This window comes from Epinephelus moara, chromosome 3, assembly GCF_006386435.1.
Source record: "Epinephelus moara isolate mb chromosome 3, YSFRI_EMoa_1.0, whole genome shotgun sequence".
In the NCBI taxonomy this organism is placed as follows: domain Eukaryota; kingdom Metazoa; phylum Chordata; class Actinopteri; order Perciformes; family Serranidae; genus Epinephelus; species Epinephelus moara.
In genome coordinates, this window is record NC_065508.1 from 19688922 (window position 1) to 19703959 (window position 15038).

At 41.1% G+C, this 15038-nt stretch overlaps 1 protein-coding gene across 1 annotated transcript in view; it reads left to right on the plus strand.

Moving 5' to 3' along the window:
* ywhag1 (3-monooxygenase/tryptophan 5-monooxygenase activation protein, gamma polypeptide 1) overlaps positions 1–12987 on the plus strand; it is a 14822-nt gene extending 1835 nt beyond the window's left edge. Inside the window, exon 2 of the mRNA XM_050041013.1 lies at positions 10864–12987. Within this exon, the coding sequence (XP_049896970.1) occupies positions 10864–11520 (657 nt within the window). The 3' untranslated portion in view covers positions 11521–12987. The remainder of the gene's footprint in view (positions 1–10863) is intronic.
* Positions 12988–15038: the final 2051 nt, after the last annotated feature.

Sequence of the window (15038 nt, forward strand, 5' to 3'; positions counted from 1 at the left end):
GATGGCGATATCAAGGCTGTTTCTGATTAAATAAAAAGGATCTTACTCTTTATCAAAAAAGTCTGTGACTGAAGGGATCCTTTCCATACTGGTATCAAACACTTAAAATAACAACCTGAGCCTGTCAGTGGAAAAAACAAGCACTCTTAGTGGCTGTACATTGACAATGGGAATGTGACCCTAGTGGTGACATTGCAGCTGGCTTTGCTGCTGCTGGCTTCAAAAAATGTTGTTCCCATTAGTCACATAAGACACAAAGACACGTATGTTGCATGTGCTGAATATTCTTGCTCCACTGTGGGTGTGCAAAAATCTAATATATTGATTAATGTGAACTGTAAATGCAGTAACTGTATGCCACCAAATACTGAAATAAACCAAGTGAAATATCAGTTTCTGGTGTAGACGGTTACACTTGAGTTAACACCATCACTGCTCTGCTGAAGTCTGACACTTCAGCGTCTGATTTGTCTGTTGCTGACAACATCACTTGGAAGAGAAACAGGGACTTGATCCACAGTATTTTTTATCCACTTTTAATTCTCACTGCTGAAAGCAAACTCCACAGGCTACTTATGTGTTACAGTATTTTTGCTGGCGGACATATTAGAAAACAGTGTTGTGTGCAGGAGTGAGCAGAATCTCCATAGGAGTGGGTGTGAGTGGGATGGTGCGTCTTGTGGGAGATGTCTTCAACGTTAAATAAGATTTATTGTCTCAAAATATGTGCCCGTGACAGAAATGGAAGACTGAGGGTTTTTTAATTTGACACCTATGATGAGCTTCATTTTAGATACTAATTGCTACAATCAGAGCGCTAAACTAGGAAACGGGGTTATAGCCCCAGAAAATGTGAAAATTTGCTAGTTCATCCTCCTCCTCATTTTGCAGTTTTGTATCCAGGGGGCATAGGAAACATCAAACCTCAATTTCTTTATTTCTGCAGTACGTACACACACTCCTAAATCTCAATCCACTTATGCATGCAGCCAATGTCATCTCAGGACATTTTAGGATGTCCTGAAATGAATCTTGACTCAGCGGTGAGTCACAAAGGCACTACGAGAAAGGCCCACCTTAGCCACCTACACACACTATAATCAGGTTCATTTCACAACGTATTACTTACATTTGCAGCAAGATGTGCAGAGCTGAATGACACCACTTTATTATCTCGTAGCACCATTCAGTTGCTATGATGTCTACTTTTCCTTTTGCTTAATCACTGTCAGCGAATGCAGGGACATAAATGCAGGAGACATCATAATGACACATCTACTCTGAGCTGCAGTTGCAATACAGTTCAAAGCAAAAGAAAGGACAGCTAAAAAATGTTTTGAAAATGTTTTCAGTGTGAAACATTGACAGACTGATGTCTGCTTTTAGGATATTAGGGTATCAGGTGTCTCTGACAGAGAAGATGAGATCATAGATTGTATATAATAATAGATGTGACATCACCTATTGGTGTGTGGACTCCTGTTTTGAACAAGAAACGGTGCTGGACTTTGAAGCCAATTTGACATAGAGGCTAACGTGGAGTTACAACTTCATTTTTACCCCAATTCAACATAGCGGAGGGCTAAACCGGAAGTTAGCTGCTTGGCTGGTATAACTCTCTAGTGCCCTTGCTCTGTGGGTCCCACAATGCAGAAGATGTGGTTAATTTCATTCCGTGCAAACAGACCTTTTTGGCTCCATGCGCCACTGAGCAACTTTAATTGGAACAAATGTGACCCTCCTCTGCTACACTGTATCCAGTTCTCTTTATCCATGGCTCTGAAGCCTTGAGTTTTGCATTTAGGCCGCTGTCGTCTTAGATTTTTGGAGCCAGAGGTGACCACATTTGGACGAGAAGGTGGAGCTAACCCCAATGCAAGCTGCTAGCTTGGTTAGCATGGTGCATTTACAGTCTTTGTTTAACTGTGATAATGCTAATGCTAACTGTCGCTAGCAAAAAAAACATAAAGACAAAAACATAACGGGAAAACTAAACATGCGACTCTTTAGAGGGTCTTTGAGTATAAGCAATGCTGAACAAGACATTTTTAGGCGACCAAAATGTTACTAATAACTTTCAGGACCTGAAATCATACTGAGATAATTACAGCTGCGGCTATGGCTATACTCTGAATCGGGGGTTACACCATGGTTATGTTACCTAACCAATGTTTAGGCCGTGGTAGCAACTTGTCAATGGCATCCACCTGTCACTCAAAGCAGCCCTGCCCTTAATTATAACCTTAGGCCTTGATCAAATTTAAACATTTGAGTCCCTCATTCAGTCATCATGAATGGGTTAATTAGCTATAAAGTTCAAAACCGTTTTTTGTACTAGGCTGTAAACATGTTAATTCCTACTGTAAAGTGGGGCGTTTTAACATGGAGGTCAATGGAGACTGACTCGCTCTTGGAGCCAGCCTCAAGTGGCTATTAGAGGAACTGCAGTTTTTGCCACCTGTGCATTGGCTTCACTTTTCGACCCGCAGGTTGCTGCTTGAATGAGTTGTGGCAGCAGTTCCTGATATTATTTATTACCCACGGATGTTAAATGACTGTAAAATTAAATGGGGACACGAGCACTCCTTGGTGTCTCATAGCTTCATTAACACTTTGGTAGTGAGTAAGTATTACAGTGATGCAATGCTTTCTAGGTAAATGTGGCATGGTCAGGAAGACACTGGGGCCAACAAGGACTCCGTTCTATCATCTTATCTTAAATATATATATATATATATATATATATATATATATATATATATTTTTTTTTTTATTTATTTTTTTTATTTTTTTATTTTTCTCTCTTTTTTTTTTTCTCTATTTTAATTTTGGCAAGGTTCTTTTGTTTATTGTTTCATCTTCATAGTTCATGGAGTGAAATGCCACTTGGCTCCACATTTCATCTTTGTTGAAGAACGGTTGTTGCTTTATTGCTTTGGCACTATGATGAGGATTATTTGTTTGGGATTTCATTACCCCGAATGAGTTTACAGGATTATTACAGACCAGGAAAGTATGAAAAGAGTGATTTTGACAAGAGGGGGATAGCTAGGAAGTGTCCCTGACACAGTCTGTGACCAAGTATTAGTAATGCAATTACACAATAATCTCAGTCCTGTCATTGTTAGTAACACTGCTGGTCAATACACGATGAGTCTGCAGTGCCTCCACACTTTGACCAAGAAATTAAGAATTAAGATAAAGAGGTTTTTATTTACCTAATGTTAATTAGTGGTAACTGTGTAGCAGGTAACCATTAATCATTTCTGTGCTCCCATGGAAGTGAATTGGGAGGTGCTGTTAGACCCTCATTTGACCTCTAAGGCAGAACACACTACCTCAGACAACAACAGCTAAGCAGGAAAAAATGTGGGCTGAGCACGACAGCCCTGTTCTGTACACCCATTATATTTCTTAATAAATTCTTACATACTGACAGAGACCGTTCTTCTTTCTTAACTACAGCAGAGAACTAGTACTTATCATTTCCTCCAGGATTTCACATGCTTTTTGTGATCGTTGCGGCCTAAAACACCTGATTTCATGGAAGTTTTTCTTCTTGTGATTTTTTTAGATGTTGTTTGTCTGTAGAATAGTGCTTGTTAATTGATGTTGTTTGTGTTCCACCACAGCTTTGCACGTGGTGCTTAACAGTTTATTCCCGCTTTCTTTCTGAACATCAGGGAATTGCCTTGCGTGGTCTTTCGCAGTAATTTTTGTTGGACAATGAAAGACGTTTGAGATGCACATTTTTGTATCTTAACAATCAGAAACATGAAAGTGAGTTTGGCGACTTGTGGAAAACTATAATGATTGGTTAACTTTGCAGACAAGTTGTGGTGATTGGACAGAATTTTAGTGTCATGTAGAATTCGTGAGGATTGGTTGAATTTGTTGCAGCAGGGCAGCATCCTGGAGGGGCTGACTAACAGAAGGTGGGTTTCCATCCACCTTTTTTGTACACATTTTCGATATGTATATGCATTAAAAAGCCTGAATGGAAACGCCAAAAATTCAACAATCATTCAAAAGTTTTTACACTTAGAGTAGGTGGAAAAGTTGATGTAATTATAAAAGGAGGGCAGTCAAAATAAAGGATTAATTTTAATTAATTAACCATGGAAAATTAATGTTTTAAAAAATGAATGCTGATTAATCACGTTCTGTGTTGCCCTTTGATCTGGTGCATCATTGAAGGCCACAGTGGCTTTGTCACATGACGGAGGCAGACTAGAAGGCACTGTGTGGCCTCGTGGATGGAACATTTACATTCAAAAAATTCACAGATGGAACCGTTGATAGGAGCACTGTTCTCTGCAGTTTCCACAGTAAGAAATTTTTGTAACATCGGAGTACTTCAAGCCTGAAATATCACTTCAATGTAAAGCATTTAGCAGCGAGCCCAGGGGTCTGAGCTAGCACATCCTCTGATGCTAGCGCTAGCAGTCAGCCTTGTCAAGCCACACTCGACCAGGCATTCAGACGCAAACTGAGCAAGTCTGCCTGTGACCGACTGACTAACTCCCCTGGAAAATGGACTGCACAGGGGGACAATTGTGTCCAAAATCCAGCAGCTTTACTACGACACATCTGACAAGATTCATTTGAACTGAATTTTTAAATATACTTTAACAACAACAGTTGATGTGTGGTGTTAATTTAGATTAATTAATCACAGAGCATGTAATTAATTAGATTAATACTTTTAATCGCTTGACAGCCCTAGATAAAAAGATAAATGTGACTGTGTGTGAAGTGCAGGAAACAGATTCAGTGAATAAATGATGACGTACAGTCATTTCATAGGCCACTGAAAGCTCTCACAGTTGTCTCAGAGAGCACACAGCTGTAATATTAGTAGTTCAAAACTCTATTTCCGTTGTCCAGTGTGTTCTCAGTTACTCTACATCCACTGTTCCCTTTGTTTGAGGTTTGACTGGCGCTCTTTTAAATACGTCATCTCCTTGCGCCCTTTTCTTCTGCAGGCTACTGATAGGCGAGTTAGCACCACACACTGCTAATCTGGGTGAACTAGCTCCCAATTATCATGAATGGCAGTGGATGGAAAAGCACATCAATTAACATTTTCTTTTGTAGATTTTCTGAAAAATCGGTTAATATTTGCGCTACATTTGGATGGAAATCAAGACTAGAGAGGCTTGCATAGAACTTGACCTCTCTCCATTCCAGTATAATGATCTAATTATATCTGTACTTCTTCCTCATTCTTTTAAGTGATCATTTCTTACTATTGGATGCGCGCATCAGTTGTAATCACGGCAGAAAACCACTGTCATATGTGGTAGCGTAGCAACAAAGAGCCACTTGAAGCTCCTTCTCCACCACCATTACTAAGACAGGCACATACACCGCCTCGCAGACCTCTTTTCTTAGCGCCAAGGCTCCAGCCCTATTCACACCACCAGTGACGTCAGGTAGTCCACGGCGCCTTTGTGCTCTGCTGCCTGAAAGAGGGTCGGCGGGGGGGTTGTCACATCAGGTTAGGAGAGCAAATGAGCAAGGAAAAGACAGAAGGAAAAGTGTGGATCAAGAAGAAAAATAGGTGGCTGTGGGACTGTGGCAAGCCTTCATTATATGAATTGTAATCCATTAAATGAAAATGTAAGGCGGCGAGTATTGTGGTCCAACCCAGCCTCTACTTAAGCTCAACATATCCTGCTCCCCAAGCCCTGCAGCTCTTACACTGTCTCTCCTGTGGATATTAATGGTCATGCAGAGAGCTGTCAAAGAGAAAGTTATTGATTGTCCTGCCTGGCCTTTGTTTGTATTAACACTCAGTTGTTTGGAAGTTTGACTGCCTTGTGCAAGGATGAGTCACGAGAGAGCAGGCGCGATTGATGAGCTTTATGGGTAGACAGAGCTCTATTGTCATCCCCGCACCACAGCTTCCGTCAGGGCTTTCTGCTCACCCTGCAGCCTTCTGAAACAAAGGCATCCATGTTTTTACAGACGTGTTGTTTAGGACTTGTTTTTCTGACCTCTCTGTTGCTCTAGCGCTGACCTACTCTGCTGGTTGCATTTGCTGTAGATCAGATACTCGTTTACACTAATTGTAATTTAATGGGCTAAGGCATAGAGTGGTATAGAGCTGAGGCTGTGCTACAGCAGTGACTAATGGGGGGCAGGGTGACACTCTCTTGTGCTTGTAAGTGGGATCATTACGCAACGGATGTCATTTAATTGTTTGCCTGTCTTCATACTCTGCCAGTACAGAGGTCGTTTTATTTATCAGTTGTAAATTTTACAACGTCTTGTGTAGGAAGTGAACAAGCACAAAAGTCGACAACACTGCTGGTGGCCCTGTAGAAGCTGCACTCTTCAGAGTAAGGAACGAAAAGCACGGTGCTTTGGTTGTTGGGATGACGCTCCAGAACAACCCTCGGGATATCCAAATTCAAAGGTAGTGCTTCCTGTGGGGAAGGTGAACTTAAAATTCCCTGGAAATCTGGCCACTAGTTAAGTGTAGGACCAAACTGATGATTTGGTCTTAAGGTGCTACCAAAGGTAACAGTTCATGTAATGCCTGAAACAGGCAAAGATATTGTGGGATGTTGCTGTTATAGTAAATGTCATGATAATCAGCCTATAGTATTGACTCCCAGAATCCCAGAATCACTAGGTTTGGTAGTAATGAAACAGCCAATACCCAGCCATATGTAACAGTAACAGGTACTGGTATATATCACGATACAGTAATTTAGTGAAGGAGTGGTTTAAAATAAGCATACCGTACTTCATCACATCTTCCTCTTTTATTAGGAACATGTACAGGTGTAGTGTAGGTGCCTGTGGACAGGGGAAGTAGCAAAACATATTTTAGCTCCTTAAACAAAAGGACGACCTCAAAGAAAAATCAAAGATCAGCTTAGGTGTACACTATATGTGAATTATTTTACCACTTTATCTTGCTGTCAGACGGCCCTTCCCAACAGAGAACTAAAAACCTTATATAGCTCTTCTCAAAGCCACCAGACTCCATTGACAGAATTTGGTAATTTAACCTCTCTGCACGTTGGAGTTGCTGGGCTATCGCTGCCTCAATCATTTAGTTTGTTGGTGTTACTGTGTGACTCTCAGAACTGAACAAGTGTGGCGCCCACAGCAGCATTTAGGTTTATATATAGAAATGACATTGTGCAGAAACCTATGTCATGTGGAAAACGTTTTTAGAAGGGCTTGGAAAAATTGCATTTTCACGCTGAAACATAGACACATCTTACCAGATTTATCAGGATTCATCCTCTGGGAGCATGTATGTCTAAAGAAAATTTCATTGCAATCCATCCAAAGTGGTAGACTGATCAACAGACAGACATTGCCACCCATAGAGCCATGGCAACACCGCCGTGGTTCTGAGCGCAAGCTATATCCCATGTGGATTTGGTTGGGTCTGTTGATGAATTGGAGACTGTGCTATTGTGTGCATAGCAGTGCAGATCCCAGAGGCCATGTGCAATGGAATAACATTTACCCGATCCTAGTATCAGTAGACCTGTGCTGTTTGGGCAGCAACGGAAATACTAAGTAGAATAAATAGTGTGTAATATTTATATTGTATGGTAGTTGTTCTATTTTTACACATTTCAGTTGGCTTCTTGACACGGATAGTAGAATACAGCTGTTATTTATTTATTTATTTATTTTTGCGATGGCATTAGATGGTGCCCAGTATTGGCTGATTCGTAAGTTCAAGTTATTGGAATCAGTATCAGAAAGGAAAAAAGTGGTATTGGAACATCATTGCTAGGGCTAACTGCCAGTGTGAGAGTCGGCTGAAAGGTGTGAGATTCGAAACGGCTTGTTTGCACTTACCCCCACCCACACTGCTGCAGCGTTCTCCACGCCGTCAGCCATGTCAGCATCCTTGCCATTAGCAGCTTGTGGCCAGCGTCTCCAGCAGAGATGGTATAGCTCTCACAAACAAAAGCAGATTTTGCAGTCGCCATGGAAACAGGAGATTGCATCACCGATTGCTCTTTACCCTCCACTCCCTCCCTTGTACAGTAATCTCACCATGGTCAGGTCCGCTGCATTGAACTGTTGCGTTATGAATCCCCGAGTGTGAAAGACGGGTGTATGTGAGGGCTTTTGTGAGCTGAGAGCGAGTTCATCAGATGAACACATGATTAGTCATAGGCTTTTATCAAAAGTGACTGTAGTAACAACTGGAACAGGGATTAGCAGCTAATGTGTGTTACTGGAGTCTAACCAAAGCAGAGTGACACAGCTGTTAGCTCATTGTGACTGTGATGCATCTCAAAGGTCACAGGTTTAAGCTTTCCTGTCCTTGAGTAAGACGCTGAGGCTCCGCCATGTGTCGAGGATGCCGCACAATCACGCAGCACAGCCTCAGGGGGATATTTGTCTTACAGCGTGATTAAATAGCTCCAAAAGTGACCTTTTAGTGTCTTTGTAACACTGCGGCAGCAGAGTGCGACCCCACCTGGGTGGTTAGGAGAAGACACATAAATTGATACACAGACACAGCAGGCAGATTTACCTGAAACGTAACTAAAGAGAACTACAAGAAAATTGTTTTATTTTTAACCATGGCTCTGTGGGTGGCAACATCAGTTTTGTGATCAGTCTACGACTTAGGTTCAAAGAGAATATCGATTGGATTGATTGCCATGAAATTTTGTTTAGAAATTCATTTTCCCCAGAGGATGAATCCTAATAACTCCACTGACTTTTCCTCTGTTGCCTTCAGCTGATCAAACTTTTTACTTATCCTGTGAAATATTTCAATATCCACCAAACGGATTGACAGAAAATTATGTACAGACATTCGTGTCCCTGATGACTTTGCACAATGACTAAGGATTTTCTGATTTTTGCTCCTCAGCCACCATGACGCTGTCTTGTGGTTTTCAAGTGAAATGTCTCTACAACGATTAGATGGGTTGCAATGACATTTGTTACAGATACATTCATGCTCCCCTCAGAATGAAGTTTACTTATCTAGCGCCATCATCAGGTCAACATTTCAGTTTGTCCAATCCTTTGGTTTATGTCCAGATATCTGCGAAACTAATCGCACTGCTAGCTCAATAGTCTTGCGGGCAATAGATTTGTGTTAACTGATAATCAGCAAGCATGCTAACATTAACTAAGATGGTGAACATGGTAAAAACATCCTACCGACTAAATTAGCAAGTTAGCATTACTGTTGTTAATGTTAGCATGGAGCTGTTAGCATGGCTGTAGACCTTAAGGGCACTATTTAAACAATGTATGGTGCATAGTTTAAAGTGCATTTAGGTCCAACTCCACTTTTCACTAGTTAAACAGAGCATAATATGGGTGCAAAGTAAGGGGCAACAGGGTTGTTTTTAGTCCCTGAATTAATTATAGGTGTGTTGTGGGCATAACATGAACACAACCAATCAACATGCACCTGGCACACTGCTCTTTACAGGGCGAATTTTCCAGATTGAAGAAGTAGGCGATTTTCTGCTGCAAGTAATGTAGTAAGAGCTGTAATGTTACTGCACCAAATATCTTGGGACATTTAAGCAGCACAACTAAAAACTGTAGGTATAAACTTGACAGAGGAAACAGATCTAAACTTTTACCTTCTGAAATAATCAAGTTACGCTGGTTCTCGTGCGTAAATGTGCACAGCATCTCTCTTAATGGGTAGTCGGACAACAGCTCTGCTCTGCTAAATAATTTCACCCACCTGAGAGAGTGTACATGCGTTGTTAACCAGCCTTTGTAGGTGCATTTTTTTCTACCTAAATTATGCACCCTCTGCATAGCAGGAAAATATGGTGCCATTCTGACTTTAGACCAGGTTTTTGTAGGCCAATAGCACAGTCGCTTTCCGCTGCCTCAAAATAGCAATGGGCCTGACCACACCTCATTGTAAGACTTACACGCCCATGGTTGCACAGATGCATGCAAGTACATTTGCTACTTACACTACGTGGGTGTTGGCCATGAAGATGACAACTGCGTCAGGCTTTAACCAGCAATGATGGTTGCACTGCACTGAACGCCCCTTTGCACTGGGTGTACAATTGTTTCCACAAAAACGGAAGTAGTTCTTTTGTTCTAATTAAAGGACAGTGCCTCAATGAAGCTGAGTTTATAAATGCTGAATGAATGTACCGGTATTGCTAAGACCAAGTAAGGCATGTATTTTTAATTTAAAAAAGAATAAAGCCACCTTATTTTCCTATTTGATTATATAAGGAATATCAACACAATGCCCTCAGTTTTATACCCAGAATGTCCTTTTATGTTAACCCATATAGTGTTCAGTAAGGGCATTGTGAAGGGCTGTTCCACGTGATTGGTCGGGGCCCCCTGCTTTGCTCTGCTCATGAAACTGAATTCTGTCCTGAAAAAGAAAGTAACAACAGGCTTTATACTGAGAAAAGGTCTGTAAAGATGCCTCTGCTGCACAGTCCCAGTGGGGTATAAAGGATTAAATCCTCCAGCCAGACACAGGCCTGTCAAAACAAAACAAAACCAGCTTTCAGAGCTGCGGACAGCCAATCAGGAGTCACCTCAGAGGATGATGTCACTGAGCTGGAGGTGTGGTTTACCCTGTTGGATTCACTGGAGTATTGCCTTGGGTGTTGTACAGTTTGTCTGGAGGCATCTGTGACAGTTTGCTTATGTTGTCCAACACCTTGTGATTTCTGTAGTTTGACATGTGCGTAAGGTTTAAATAGTTTTTTAGTGTCAAACTTTGTTGCATGTTACAGGTTTGAATTGTCCCACTGTCAGCTGCTGAATGTTACTGAGACATATCTTTACATAATAATTGTCAATGGAAGTAAGAAAAAGACATGCTAACACCTGAATATTTTTCTTTCTCTCTCATTTCTACAGGTCACAGAGCTGAATGAAGCACTATCCAATGAAGAGAGGAACCTGCTCTCTGTGGCCTATAAGAACGTGGTCGGGGCAAGGCGTTCATCCTGGCGTGTCATCTCCAGCATTGAGCAGAAGACGTCGGCCGACGGTAACGAGAAGAAGATCGAGATGGTGCGCGCCTACCGGGAAAAGATTGAGAAGGAGCTGGAGGCCGTCTGCCAGGACGTGCTCAATCTCCTCGACAACTTCCTGATCAAGAACTGCAACGACACGCAGCACGAGAGCAAAGTGTTCTACCTGAAGATGAAGGGCGACTACTACCGTTACCTGGCCGAGGTTGCCACGGGGGAGAAGAGAGCCTCGGTGGTGGAGTCCTCCGAGAAGTCCTACAGCGAGGCCCACGAGATCAGCAAGGAGCACATGCAGCCCACCCATCCCATCCGCCTGGGCCTGGCTCTCAACTACTCCGTCTTCTACTACGAGATCCAGAACGCCCCGGAGCAGGCGTGCCACCTGGCCAAGACCGCCTTTGATGACGCCATCGCCGAGCTGGACACCCTGAATGAGGACTCCTACAAAGACTCCACTCTCATCATGCAGCTGCTACGAGACAACTTGACGCTGTGGACGAGCGACCAGCAGGATGACGAGGGAGGCGAGGGCAACAATTAAAGAGTCCAAAACCTCATTCTGCCAAAACAACACAACACGCGCGCTCACAAATGATGACAAAATAATAATACTAGTTAAAAAGTTCTTAGAAATTAAAAAAAAAAGGGAGGGGAGGGCGGTGGAACATCGGCGGCCAATTTAGCCGATGGTACTAACGTGGCTGCTGTTCTTTATTTTTCAACAAATTAAAAGTGAAAAAAAAAGTTGATGGAGGGAATTTTAGTTTGAGAAATAACCTACAATTAAAAAATAAAAAATAAAAGAATGAAACCCCTCCTTGGTAGCCTCTGCAGCATTTGCCAAAATACCACTTTAGAAGCAAGAGGTATGTCATTCATCACAGTGTGACTATTGGGTAATGATACCTTCACACTGGCAGAGACTGGTCTTATCGCGCAAATGAAGCTGAGCTGTCTTATTGTATTTGGTGAGGGGAGGAGCATTCAGAAGTTGATGCTTGAGCAACCAGAAAATTAGAGTCACCTTGAATGTCATTGCTTAGTCAGAGAGAAAGAAAAGGCAGGAGAGTGAGTGAGGGAGCAGATGGGTTGCAGAGATGAAGACGGGCTTCTTAGGGGTGTCATCGAGAAACGTACCGACATCTTTCGTTGCACCACACTATGATCGTTGAGTGAAAAGCAGGTTGTCTCTGTTATTGAAGATAACATAAAAAACAATGTTTTTTGTTTGCTTTGTGTCAGGTATGTGTCCAGCTCAGTCACACAGTCATACTGTAACTAAAAATACAAAATTCATAAAGTAAACTTAGTGCAGCTTGTCCCTCTCATGTGCTGATGTGCTTTATTAAATAAATTAACTGTTTTTGGACACCTAATTCTTATTGTCAGTATTGTCGTTACTTCTATTGGCTCCTTGTAGGAAACGATTTGATTCACCAGATAGCAAAATAAAATAAATGGAAATTTAAAAAAAGAAATGTGGTGATTGAACATGATCATGAGTCCACCCTTATTCTCCAGTTATGCTATCTTCATAACAATCAGTAGGATCTCTGAACCGGCACCTGGAACCACAGACTTGATTAGTGAACTCAGTATAATTTGTGGACAGAGCACATGCAATGTTAAGTGGAAGCTCTAAAAGCAGATTTGAGGTTTGTGGATTTACTTTGTCTTCAGTTTCTTCTTGGTCAAGAAATGCAATTGCCTATTATACTGTTTCTTCAGTGTAAGATGATAACTGCTCCAATATTCTCCATAATACAATATTGTGCATGCTGGTGATGTATTTATACAGTAGCTTCAATTTATTAACTTATACTGTAGATGTTATGTATTCATATGAACATGGAATTACTAGACTTTAATCGGATTATTTTCTATTTATTTCTTTTTATTGCGATTGTTAGCTAGACCTTATTTTAATCTGTGTTTTCTTTACTCCATTTGCTGAAGTACGCTATACCAAAACAGTGATTGTTAACAATAAATTGATCTGTTACGGACATCGCTATGGTCACATGCAATTCTTGGTAAGGGTAACAAAAAGTGGAGAAAACATTGGGTAGTGAAGGAACTATTTTCTTTCTACTAAACTACACTCGCAACTGTGTCATGGCGCATAAGGAAGCATGCATCTACTGCTAACCTACCTAGCAACCCCTGAGCTAGCTGACGTTACAGCTCAGCTAAGGACAGGTGTCTGCAATCTTATTAATAGAGCCATTTGCCAACATGAAAATAAAAAAAATCTGTCTGGAGCCACGAAACATATTTGAATGAAGACAACAGCCTACTAACTCTAGATTAGCCCTTCAACATTACGAACAGGTCTGAGCATTCATTAAGATCATTTACTACGAGGTGGCTACTCTGCAGTAGCCTTTTGATAATTATTTAGTATTTTATCTTTGCAGGGTTTGTGGTGAAAGCAAATTAATCGTCCACACACTACTAAATCCTTTAATTTCCTCCGAGACTTTTACTTTTTGGGACTTGGAATTCAAGCTAGCCATGCTAGAAAGACGCTAGGCTAGCCACAGCCACTAAACTACTGCAAAATTACAGGACAAGGCACCAGGTCGTAGATGTATGATGCATACTGTAGTTGATGAAACTTCTAACATTTTTTTATATGATATATAGGCTACACATTTTTACAACTGACGAATGCAATAATCATTTTAGGCCTACAACAATGCTAAAAAAATAACCATTATTTATTTCCATATAATCCTATGTCAAAGCTACAGGGAGCCACTAGAGAAGGTTTCAAGAGCTGCAAGTTGCCCAACCCTGGCCAAGGAGCACACCATTAATGTTTATATCTGTCACAAACATGAGCCTTCTGTCATTAAGTAGATGCAAACTTACTCCTGCGCGGTGATAGGGTTTGCGGGTGTAGTTCATCAGAAAGAAAATAGTTCCTGCACAAAACTGCTCACAACAAGGTCTGTGGATTATCTTGAGTAACCAGGTCATGATTTCTGGAAAGAGACATTACTGTTGAGTATTTCAAATGTATTTTTTGGCACCTTGAGCACCACAAGTCAAGTGCCGCTTAGTTCGATTAAAATGGAGAGAAGGCAGAAGTCTCTACAGCTGATATCTCCGACACTCGGCAACTCACACCAAAACTATCTAGGTTGATAAATAGCACTACAGGTAAGAGGAGAAATATGTATTCTTGATTTGGGGATGAACTGTCCCTTTATCTATTAAAAGTAAAAGTAGACTGTTCATAGACTGAGTGACCCCTTTAAGAGGGAAAAGATGATTCTTAATTTTAATCTTGTGTGCAAAAAAAAAATGCAGGTTTTGCTCACAAATTATCATCTTGTCCAACAAGATAAAAAAATGTCTTTGGAGCCTCTTAATATATAGTGTTAATGCAGTAACATGTACTATAAGCAGCAGACATGCACAAACTGGGCTTGTGTGACACTCTCCTGTTAGTCTGGTAGAGGGGCATGTGGTTTGCAGACCTCTTCTAGATCTCAACCTGACCAGGTTTGATCAATAACTGGAGAAAACATGTGTGAGTGTGCAGGGCCTAATCTATAATAATGTATCCTATTGTATGAGTTAATCCCATTTTGCACATTTTACTATAGCTATTAAATAAATGTAGTGCAGTATAAAGCACAAAATTTCCCTCTGAAAACCTCTGAATTACATTTAAACAGTATTTAAGTGAAGGTACTTAGTTTCCATCACTGTTAGTGGTCAACTTCTTTCTAAATGAACCATTTAGCTAATGCATTTGTAATTCATTAACCCCATGGGGACAGATGCATGGAGGAGTCGCTCAGCTCTGGCTAATGCCTTTTTAAACAGTAGAAAACAACTGTCTGGAAGCTCAAGAGTTCCTTTAAAGAAAAATATGACATGCAAGTAGAGCTCTGAGACAGCCATTACTCGGGAGTATTTAGGAACAGAGAAATTATATAATAGAACGTGTCTGAAGTGTTATAAATAGAAAAATACTTGTTTTTTTTAGACACAGCTGTCAAAGATTCCTGAAAGAGGTGTTGCCACCCACTGTGCAAAAATATCATG